The following is a 12,174-nucleotide window of genomic DNA, read 5'->3' as shown; positions in this document are numbered from 1 at the left end:
AAATATGTTGCAGGGGTGGCCAACGGGGAAAAAGAAACTGTAATAATGCAGGATGTTCTGCCCATCACACACCCCATAAGCTTAAGTATGGAAGTGAGAGTAAAATAGACGACATTAATCCACTGTTCACCCATCAACCTCAGTTCCCCTCAGCCCTCTCATGGTGCAAGCACTTGCCCCTCTACATTCTAGTGCATGTAGATAGTCACATATATTTTATTACATATTTAATATGTCTGTGTATGTTAATATTTATGCATATGTGCAGGACTGTACACAGAAAATCATGTGGACTATTCTTTAAAAGCAATTTGAGAAATTTTCCAGTGTCTTTGAATCTGCAATCAGCACTTTTGCAAAACTGTAAAACCCAATGAAAAGATTTTTAAGAACGAACTTTTTTTTTTTTTCTGTTCACTGACTCGCTCTTGCATAAACTATTACTCTACTGTTATCCCTTAACCACCAGATAGGAATTAGGAAAGGAGCTTCGGGAAGATCCATTGTGGAAATAGGTATAGAGAGAGTGAAAGGAGATTTTGTTATAGAACATGGAATTAAAGCTTTCTGAAAAATTTAGTAACTTAGTAACTTTCATTTCTGTATATAAACAATTTTAAATGCTTAAGAATGCCTTTAGAAGGTCACAAAAAGTAACCCTTAATTATACAAAGGGGGCTTCCCTGGTGGCTCAGCAGTAAAGAATCTGCCTAGTATGCCTGCCAATGCATAAGCCAAAGGAGACCGGGTTTGATCCCTTGGTTGGGAAGATCCTCTAGAGAAGGGCATGGCAAGCCACTCCAGTATTCTTGCCTGGAGAATCCCATGGACTGAGGAGCCTGGCAGGCTACAGTTTGGGCTGTTACAAAGAGTTGGGCGTGACTGAAGCAACTTAGCATGCAATTATACAAAGAAATTAAAAATCTAAGTATTTATTGGCCATTCAATCATAAAAACAGCTTTTTATGGATAGGACCTTTTTTTTTTTTTTTTAAGTCTTTATTGAATTTGTTACCGTATTGGTTCTATGTTTTTATTTTTGGTTTTTTGGTCACAAGGCCTATGGGATCTTTGTTCCCCAACCAGGGATTGAACTTGTACCCTCTGCATTGGAAGGCAAAATATTAACCACTGGATCACCAGGGAAGTTCCAAGGACAAGACTTTTAATATTGGATGCATTTAAGCTCCCCTAGAACATACTTGGGGTTTTCTGGTGAACTTTGATCTCAAAATCAGCATAGATTATGTGGTGCTATAGTAACAGGTATGCCCTCAAACTTCAGGGGCTTAAACAGATAAGGGCTTATTTCTCTTTTTCCAGCTTTATTGAGGTATAACTGACAAAAAGTGTGCATATTTAAGGGATGTAACATGATGATCTAATATACGTATACACTGTGAAATGATTACTACAATCAAGCTAACACATCTATCATCTTATAATTATCTTGTTTTTGGTTTTTTGATGAGAACACTTAAGGTTAACTCTCTTAGCAAAATATTATACAATACAGTATTGTTAACTATAGTCACTGTGCTATATGTTACATCCTCAGTAATTATTTATCTTATTAATATAACTGAAAGTTTGTACCCTTTGACCAATATCTCCTTATTTTCCCCCACCCCACAGCCCCTGGCAACCACCATTCTACTCTCTGGTTCTACGAGTTCAAAGTTTCTGGATTCCACATATAATTGAGATCATATGGTATGTATCTTTCTGTGTCTGCCTTATTCTACAGACCATGATGTCTAGTTCATCCATATTGTTGCAAATGGCAGCATTTCCTTCTTACCTTTGACTGGGTAATATTTCATTGTGTACATGTATCACGTCTTCTTCACCCATTCCATCCATCAATGGACACTTAGGGCTTATTTCTCACTCATTCATCTGGGGGCTCTGCTCTCTGTCATCTTGTCTTCTCTTTAAGACTAGGCATGATGGAGCCCCCCACAATATCAAACATTGCAGGAGAGTCTCACAATAGTAATCAAAGCTTTGTACTGAGTGACACATGACTAAAAATCATATCTCACTGGCCAGAATTGTTCACATGGCTCCACTCAATGGGGCTAAGAATAGCAAGTATCTGGCATCCAGAAGGTGGAGATTTCTTTTTTTATTTAAAATTGCTCAGTCAAATCCGACTCTTTGCAACCCTACCGACTGTACCGTTCATGGAATCCTCCAGGCCAGAGTACTGGAGTGGATAGACTTTCCCTTCTCCAGGGATCTTTCCAACTCAGGGACTGAACCTAGGTCTCTCCCATTGCAGGTGGATTCTTCACCAGCTGAGCCACAAGGGAAGCCCTTGTGGAGAGTCAGAAGTACTTGCTGTTTAGAATTACCAGCTACCATATCAATATAATGCCCTTTCCCATTTCCTGAGAATAGCAGGAGGGACCTGGGAATCTGAACAGAGTGGAAAGCTGGGATCATCAGATTTCATGGTCAACAAATTCAGAGTTAACCAGTTATATCACTGAACCTGTGCCCAAGTCATCAGGACAGTACCATTTAGAAGACTGACAATGTGCTTGTTGATGTCACTTGTCAGGGTTTTGGTAACTTAACCTTAGAAATACAGTCAACATTTTAAAATCATGAAACTCCATAGAAATATATGTGACATACACACACATATCTATAAACTTCTACGGTTTTTCCAATAGTTATGCATGGGGAGGGAGTTGGACAATAAAGAAGGCTGAGCACCAAAGAAATGATGTTCACCGAAGAACTGAATTCCGGAGAAGACTGAGAGTCCCTTGGACTGCAAGGAAATCAAACCAGTCAATCCCGAAAGAAATTAACTCTGAATATTCAGTGGAAGGACTGATGATGAACCTGAAGCTCCGATACTTTGGCCACCTTATAAGAGCCGACTCATTGGAAAAGACCTTGATGCTGGGAAAGATTGAAGGCAAAAGGAGAAGAGGGCAGCAGAGGATGAGATGATTAGATAGCATCACCGACTCAATGGACAAGAGTTTGAGCTAACTCCAGGAGATAGTGAAGGACAGAGAAGCCCCCAGTCCATGGGGTCGCAAAGAGTTGGACATGACTTACTGACTAAGAAATAACCACAGCATAAACTTCATACATGTACTAATGTGCTAATTTGTTATTAATATGTACATTACTGAACACAGAAATATAGACCTTTAAAGGATGAAAAAAATAAATATATGGTCTAATATTTCCCACCCAATATATTATCTCACATTCTCCTTGGAATATTTGCACTCCACTTTGGAGACTCTCTCCCTTACAGAACCGAGAGGTTTAAGCCACATTCTTAAGGAGGGGAGACTAACAAAGAAGGAGTATGCGGCTCCATAAAATTATGTGTAACCTCAGCTATAACCCTAAAATTATAACTGTTAATATCTTGGTACATTTCCTCTCTCTCTCTGCACAGCTACCCACACATGGAAGTATTTTTAAAAAGAAACTATAATGGACAAATTGCTTTGCAATCTCCTTTCCCTACAGAACACATTGTGAACAATATATTGCATATTCTTTTACATAATTTTTATAACTTTTATCATTTATTTCAGCAGCAAAACATATTCATTGTGAAATATTATTAAATGTATATAAGCAAAGGGAAAAATAAAAATCACCCATTTTCCATTACCCAGATGTAACCACTTTTGGAGCCTGGCAAGCTACAGTCCATGGGGTCACAAAGGTCAGACATGACCGAGTGACTAACACTTTTTCAACCACTGTTAATACTTTGCTGTTGTGGCTATTTTTGTCCAGTTTCTTTTCAGTATATTCATCCAGTTCCAGTTCAGTCATTCAGTCATGTCCCACTCTTTGCAACCCCATAAACCACAGCACTCCAGGCCTCCCTGTCCATCACCAGCTCCTGGAGTCTACCCAAACCCATGTCCATTGAGTCGGTGATGCCATCCAACCATCTCATCCTCTGTCATCCCCTTCTCCTCCTGCCCTCAATCTTTCCCAGCATCAGAGTCTTTTCAAATGAGTAGCATCATGTGGCCAAAGTATTGGAGTTTCAGCTTCAACATCAGTCCTTCCAATGAACACCCAGGACTGATCTCCTTTAAGATGGACTGGTTGGAGCTCCTTGCAGTCCAAGGGACTCTCAAGAGTCTTCTCCAACACCGCACTTCAAAAGCATCAATTCTTCGGTGCTCAGCTTTCTTTACAGTCCAACTCTCACATCCATACATGACCACAGGAAAAACCATAGCCTTGACTAGACGGACCTTTGTTGGCAAAGTAATGTCTCTGCTTTTGAATATGCAGTCTAGGTTGGTCATAACTTTCCTTCCAAGGAGTAAGCATCTTTTAATTTCATGGCTGCAGTCACCGTCTGCAGTGATTTTGGAGCCCCCCAAAATAAAGTCTTACACTGTTTCCACTGTTTCCCCATCTATTTCCCATGAAGTGATGGGACCGGATGCCATGATCATTGTTTTCTGAATGTTGAGTTTTAAGCCAACCTTTTCACTCTCCTCTTACTTTCATCAAGAGGCTCTTTAGTTCTTCTTCACTTTCTGCCATAAGGGTGGTGTCATCTGCATATCTGAGGTTATTGATATTTCTCCTGGCATTCTTGATTCCAGCTAGTGCTTCTTCCAGCCCAGCGTTTCTCATGATGTACTCTGCATATAAGTTAAATAAGCAGAGTGACAATATACAGCCTTGATGTACTCCTTTTCCTATTTGGAACCAGTCTGTTGTTCCATGTCCAGTTCTAACTGTTGCTTCCTGACCTGCATATCGGTTTCTCAGGAGGGATCACATTATGTGTACCTTTCTGTACAGTGTTTTATCATTTTGTATGTATCGTATATGCTTCCCAGGTGGCATAGTGGTATAGAATCTACCTGCTAATGCAGGAGGAGTGGATTTGATCACTGAGTCAGGAAGATCCCCTGAGTAAGAAATGCCAACCCACTCCAGTATTCTTCCCTGGAAGATCCAATGGATAGAGGAGCCTGGTGGGCTATCGTCCATGAGGTCACAAGGAGTTGCACATGACTGAACAACTGAGCATGCACACACATGTGTTGTTTATATGCTTCCATATAATGAAGTGCTTTCCTACAACAGCATTGGAAGGGCTCTACATGACAATGTTTCAAAAACTGCTGTTCTCTGAAGGTTGTTCTAAAAGATTCTAATAGGTACATTGAGAAGAAAATGTTCGGAAAATACTGCCTATTTGAATTGTTATAATGCACATTTGCTATTAAAGTCTCTGAAAATCCTACAACTAAAGAAAATATTTAACTTTGTTTAACATGATGTTTCTAAAATTTATTCAAGCATGACTCACTTTTTTGAGATGCTTCAAATAACATCCTTCAGAGCAGTGCCAATTACTCTGTAATTATATTCCAGTCCTGCCTTCTTAAACATACAAGTTGTCACAATTATTAACCACAAATACCTGCACTGTAATGAATACTCTTGTTCATGCCCTTCATATATTTTAATATAAGTTTAATAAAGCAGAATTCTCAACTTGAAGCTATGCAGATTTTGGAAGTTTCTTTCCTGACAAATCACTTTCCAGAAATGTTGAACTTATTTATACTCCTATTTCCATACAACCATGTCAGCACTGGATATTATCACTAAAAAAGTGAATAAATACATGCATAACTAGTCTTCCTATTTTCACAGCAATTAATGTTTATTAGAGAAAATTTTTAAATTAATATAAGAAAAGAGAGAAAGGTAAATTACCTGTAATCCACAACTCAAAGCTAATCACTGTCAACATGGGTGTCTTTTTAAAAACAAGCCTATAACTGTGCAAATTCTATATCGTACTACTTTACAGTTAATATTATGTCTACAAAATTTTATTTCTTTGCTTAAATTTGCAGTTGTTTTAGTACCAGCAAAGCAGAGCAGTTTTTCATGTTTATTATCTCTTGGTTTCTTTTAGATAATTGTTTATTCACATCTTATGTTCATATTTCTGTTGAGATCTTTATGCTTTTCTTATTGTTTTAGGGGTGCTATTTATATATATATATATATTTATAACTTTCACTATTTTTCAGGTTTGCTGTAAATATTTTCCCCAGATTAGTGTTTAGTTTTCAATTTTATACATGAAGCTTTTTCCTTCAGAAATTTCTGGTTATTTATAGCTTTTTTATTTAGACATTGGTTACATAAAGACTAGAAAAACCTTCTGTTCTTCAATATTGTATCATTTTCAGAAAATCTGAATAGACCAGCCATTAGTACAGAGATTGAAACAGTAATCAGAAACATCCCCCAAGAAAACATTCAAAACTAGATGGTTTCACAGGTGATTTCTCAAAGAAGATGTAATACTTAACTTTTCCAAACTATTCAAAAAATTTGAAGAGAAAGAAACACCTTCTAGTTCATTTTATAAGGCCAAAGTCACCCTGATGCCAAAACCAGATAAAGACAACAACAACGACAAAATTACAGGTCAATATATCTGATGACAGAGAAGGCAATGGCACCCCACTCCAGTACTCTTGTCTGGAAAATCCCATGGACAGAGGAGCCTGGTGGGCTGCAGTCCATGGGGTCGCAAAGAGTTGGACACAACTGAGCGACTTCACTTTCCCTTTTCACTTTCATGCATTGGAGAAGGAAATTGCAACCCACTCCAGTGTTCTTGCCTGGAAAATCCCAGGGATGGCAGAGCCTGGTGGGCTGCCGTCTATGGGGTTGCACAGAGTCGGTCATGACTGAAGTGACTTAGCAGCAGCAGCAGCATATCTGATGAACATAGATGGAACCTCCTCAGCAAAGTACTAGCAAGTTGAGTTCAGCAATACATCAAAAGAATACACTATTCACCATGATCAAGTTATTCCAATGATGAAAAAATGATTCAACACCTGGAAATCAATCAATGGAACATACCACATTAACAAAGGAATGTGATAATTTCAATAGATACAGAAAAAACATTTGACAAAAATCCAGCACTCATTTACGATAAAAAAAAAAAAAGCTCTCAATAAAATGGGTATAGAGGGACATACCTCAACATAACAAAGGCTGAATATCACAAATCCACAGCCAACATCACACTCCATGATGAAAATCTGAAAGCTATCTTCCTAAGATCAGGACAAGACAAGTATGCTCACTCTCACTACTCCTATTTCACATAATATTGGAAGTCCTAGCCAGAGCAATTAAGCAAGAAAAAGAAATAAAAGATATCCAAATAGGAAACAAAGAAGTAAAACTCTCATTAATTGCAAATGACTTGATTTCATATGTAGAAAACTCTAAAGACTCCACCCCCAAAAAAATCTGTTAAAAATAATAAATGAATATAATAAAGTTTCAGAGTTCAAAATCAATGTATAAAACTCTGTTGTATTTCTATACAATAACAGTGAGCTAGCAGAAAGAGAAACTAAGAAAGTAATCTGTTTAAAATCACATACACACACAAATATCTTGGACTAAATTTAACCAAGGAGATGAAAAACCTTTACACTGAAAACTCTAAGAAATTGTTGAAAAAAATTGAAAAAGACACAGAAAAAATGGAAAGATATTCTGTGTTCATGGGTTGTAAGAATCAACATTATCAAAGTGTTTTATTAACTAAAGCAAATTCTACAGATTCAGTGCAATCCCCATAAAAATCCCAAGGACATTTTTCACAGAAATATAACAAAAATTTCTAAGATTTATCTGGAGCCACAAAAGACCCTGAATAGTGAAAGCAATTCTGAGAAAAAAGAACAAAGTTGGGGATATCACACTCCCTGATTTCAAACTATGGCTAGCAAACACATGAAAAGATGCTCAACATCACTCATTATTAGAGAAATGCAAATCAAAACCACAATGAGGTACCACTTCACACCAGTCAGAATGTCTGCGATCCAAAAGTCTGCAAGCAATAAATGCTGGAGAGGGTGTGGAGAAAAGGGAACCCTCCTACACTGTTGGTGGGAATGCAAACTAGTACAGCCACTATGGAGAACAGTGTGGAGATTCCTTAAAAAATTGCAAATAGAACTGCCTTATGATCCAGCAATCCCACTGCTGGGCATACACACTGAGAAAACCAGAATTGAAAGAGACACCCCAATGTTCATTGCAGCACTGTTTATAATAGCCAGGACATGGAAACAACCTAGATGTCCATTAGCAGATGAGTGGATAAGAAAGCTGTGGTACATATACACAATGGAGTATTACTCAGCCATTAAAAAGAATACATTTGAATCAGTTCTAATGAGATGGATGAAACTGGAGCTTATTATACAGAGTGAAGTAAGCCAGAAAGAAAAACACCAATATAGTATACTAACACATATATATGGAATTTAGAAAGATGGCAATGATGACCCTGTATGTGAGACAGCAAAAGAGACACAGATGGGTAGAGTGGATTTTGGACTCTGAGGGAGAGGGAGAGGGTGGGATGATTTGGGAGAATGGCATTGAAACATGTATACTATCATGTAAGAAACAAATCGCCAGTCTATGTCCGATGCAGGATAGAGGATGCTTGGGGCTGGTGCACAGGGATGACCCAGAGAGATGTTATGGGGATGAAGGTGGGAGGGGGGTTCATGTTTGGGAACGCATGTACACCCGTGGTGGATTCATCCCAATGTATGGCAAAACCAATACAGTATTGTAAAGTAAAATAAAGTAAAAATAAAAATTTAAATAAAAAAAGAATAAAACCAATAAGCTACTATGAAAAAAAAAAAGAATTCACCACCTTTTAGCAGTGTGTTTTGGCAATATATAATAAAAGCCATAAAGTGTGAATAGACTTTGATCCACCATCCCCTTTTTAAGATTTATTCTAAAGATTAGAATAAAAGATTAAATTAGCTTTTCGGCCGGAACCGCCATCTTCCAGTGATTCGCCAAGATGACCAACACAAAGGGAAAGAGGCGGGGCACCCGCTACATGTTCTCCCGGCCTTTCAGAGAACATGGAGTTGTTCCTTTGGCCACATACATGCGAATCTACAGGAAGGGTGATATTGTAGATATCAAGGGAATGGGTACTGTTCAAAAAGGAATGCCCCACAAATGTTACCATGGCAAAACAGGAAGAGTCTACAATGTTACCCAGCATGCTGTTGGCATCATTGTAAACAAACAAGTTAAGGGAAAGATTCTTGCCAAGAGAATTAATGTGCGTATTGAGCATATTAAGCACTCTAAGAGCCGAGATAGCTTCCTGAAACGTGTGAAGGAAAATGATCAGAAAAAGAAGGAAGCCAAAGAGAAAGGGACTTGGGTTCAGCTGAAGCGCCAGCCTCTCCACCCAGAGAAGCACACTTTGTGAGGACCAATGGAAAGGAACCCGAACTGTGGAGCCCATCCCCTGTGAATTCATGGCCTGATGGGTGTAAAAATAAAGACCTGGACTGTACAAATGTTTCTCTTAATTGAGTAGAGTTGTTGTGTCCAAATTCAGTGGGTAATGTCTTTTCAAATTTAGTGTTTTTTCTTCCTGAAAGGTGTGAGATAGTTTGTTGTTCAGTATTTTTTAATAAACTGCCAGATATTATTTATAAAGTATTTTTACTTCTTGGAAAATAGCCTATTAAATCCCTGTTGGGGGGGATATAATGAATGAACAATTAAGATTATCTGTTGCATTATAGTTAAATTCAGGAAAAGTTGATTATTCCTAATTGCATCATAAATAGATGTGTTTTGAGGATCAGGAACTTAACTTTGAAGCCTGAGCTGTTTAGACCATTCATGCAGCAGTGCTCAGTGGAGTGTTAAAAACCGGAAGACCTTTTTTATTTAAACTGATGTGGCCTTCTAAACACTTAACAAAATGTACTCAAAAAACTTGGAATACGTTCAGTTTTGCCCATTCTGCATGAAAGGACGCAGAGGCATAAGTCAAGTAAGTTGCCAAGGTTATGAGGGGGGAGAGTCAGGCAAGGGTTTATTGCTTCATAGTAATAAGATTTTAAAGCTCCTTAGTGTCTTTGGAGCACATTTTGGATTCTGTTACTTCCTGGGTATTATTAATTGGATGTGGTAAACACCCAGTAGGGGCTTGACCCACCCCACTCCCTTGCCTTCAATATTGTAGCAAGCTTGTTTAAAGGGTGTTCTCTCCCCACTGTTAGAGACAAGAACCTGTAAATGATGTTAGTGAATGCTGTGAATGAGTGAAAAAAAAAAGATTAAATTAAATTTACCTAATCTTAATAAAAGATTAGTAAAACATAAAAAATATATAAAGTCATAATAATAAAAATATGATGACATTGACAGAAAAACAGATCAATAGATCAATAGAACAGAGTTGAGAGCTGAGAAACAAATCCACACATATATGGACAATTAATTTACTACAAAGCAACAAAGAATACGTAATGGAGAAAAAACTGTCTCTTTGACAAAAGGTGTTGGGAAACCTGGACAGCCACATTAAAAAAAAGAGAGAGAGAGACCCTAGATCACCATACACAAAAATTAATTCAGAGTGTTCTAAAGACTTGAATGTAAGACTTGAAACCATATGGATTAAAGATCTAAACTTAAGACCAGAAACTATAAAACTCCTAGAGGAAAACATAGGCAAAACACTCTCCGACATAAATCACAGCAGGATCCTCTATGACCCACCTCCCAGAATATTGGAAATAAAAGCAAAAATAAACAAATGGGACCTAATTAAAATTAAAAGCTTCTGCACAACAAAAGAAACTATAAGCAAGGTGAAAAGACAGCCTTCTGAATGGGAGAAAATAATAGCCAATGAAGCAACTGACAAAGAATTAATCTCAAAAATACACAAGCAACTCCTGCAGCTCAATTCCAGAAAAAATAAATGACCCAATCAAAAAATGGGCCAAAGAACTAAATAGACATTTCTCCAAAGAAGACATACAGATGGCTAACAAATACATGAAAAGATGCTCAACTTCACTCATTATCAGAGAAATGCAAATCAAAACCACAAGGTGGTACCATTTCACACCAGTCAGAATGGCTGCAATCCAAAAGTCTGCAAGCAATAAATGCTGGAGAGGGTGTGGAGAAAAGGGAATCCTCTTACACTGTTGGTGGGAATGCAAACTAGTACAGCCACTATGGAGAACAGTGTGGAGATTCCTTAAAAAAACTGGAAATAGAACTGCCTTATGACCCAGCAATCCCACTGCTGGGCATACACACCGAGGAAACCAGAATTAAAAGAGACATGTATAACCCAATGTTCATTGCAGCACTGTTTATAATAGCCAGGACATGGAAGCAACCTAGATGTCCATCAGCAAATGAATGGATAAGAAAGCTGTGGTACATATACACAATGGAGTATTACTCAGCCATTAAAAAGAATACATTTGAATCAGTTCTAATGAGGTGGATGAAACTAGAGCCGATTATATAGAGTGAAGTAAGCCAGAAAGAAAAACACCAATACAGTGTACTAATGCATATATATGGAATTTAGAAAGATGGTAACGATAACCCTGTATACGAGACAGCAAAAGAGACACAGATGTATAGAACAGTGTTTTGGACTCGGTGGGAGAGGGAGAGGGTGGGATGATTTGGGAGAATGCCATTGAAACATGTATAATATCATATAAGAAACAAATTGCCAGTCCAAGTTTGATGCAGGATTCAGGATGCTTGGGGCTGGTGCACTGGGATGACCCAGAGGGATGGTACGGGGAGGGAGGTGGGAGGGGGGTTCAGGGTGGGGAACACCTGTACACCCATGGTGGATTCATGTTGATGTATGGCAAAACCAATACAATATTGTAAAGTTAAAAAAAAAAAAAAGGCCTGAAACCAAAAACATCTACAGGAAAGCACAGGCAGTATGCTCTTTGACATCAGTCTTAGCAGTATCTTTCTATGCACATACCGTCAGGCAAGGGAAACAAAAGTAAAAATAAACAAATGGAATTACACTAAAAAGCCTCTTCACAGCAAAGGGAACCATCAATAAAACAAAACTACAACCTACTGAATGAGAAAAGATATTTGCAACGTGGCGCCAGTGGTAAAGAATCTCCCTGCCAATAAAGGAGACACAACAGATGCAGGTTTGATCCCTGGGTTGGGAAGATCCCCTCGAGGAGGAAATGGCAACCCACTCCAGTATTCTTGCCTAGAAAATCCCATGGATGGAACAACAGACAACCTGATTAAAAT

General features: G+C 38.1%; 1 protein-coding gene across 1 annotated transcript; it reads left to right on the top strand.

Moving 5' to 3' along the window:
* The first annotated feature begins 8,875 nt into the window (after positions 1-8,875).
* On the top strand, positions 8,876-9,432 carry LOC138428662 (large ribosomal subunit protein eL21-like). Its single transcript, XM_069569388.1, has one exon. It carries the CDS (start codon positions 8,903-8,905, stop codon positions 9,323-9,325), a length of 423 nt encoding a protein of 140 aa, XP_069425489.1. The 5' UTR covers positions 8,876-8,902; the 3' UTR covers positions 9,326-9,432.
* Positions 9,433-12,174: the final 2,742 nt, after the last annotated feature.

This window comes from Ovis canadensis, chromosome 24 (genome assembly GCF_042477335.2).
Source record: "Ovis canadensis isolate MfBH-ARS-UI-01 breed Bighorn chromosome 24, ARS-UI_OviCan_v2, whole genome shotgun sequence".
NCBI lineage: Eukaryota > Metazoa > Chordata > Mammalia > Artiodactyla > Bovidae > Ovis > Ovis canadensis.
This window is presented reverse-complemented; position numbering and strand designations above follow the sequence as displayed.

Coding starts and splice junctions, on each gene's coding strand:
- LOC138428662 (XM_069569388.1), top strand. CDS start 8,903: ATGACCAACACAAAGGGAAAGAGGCGGGGCACCCGCTACATGTTCTCC.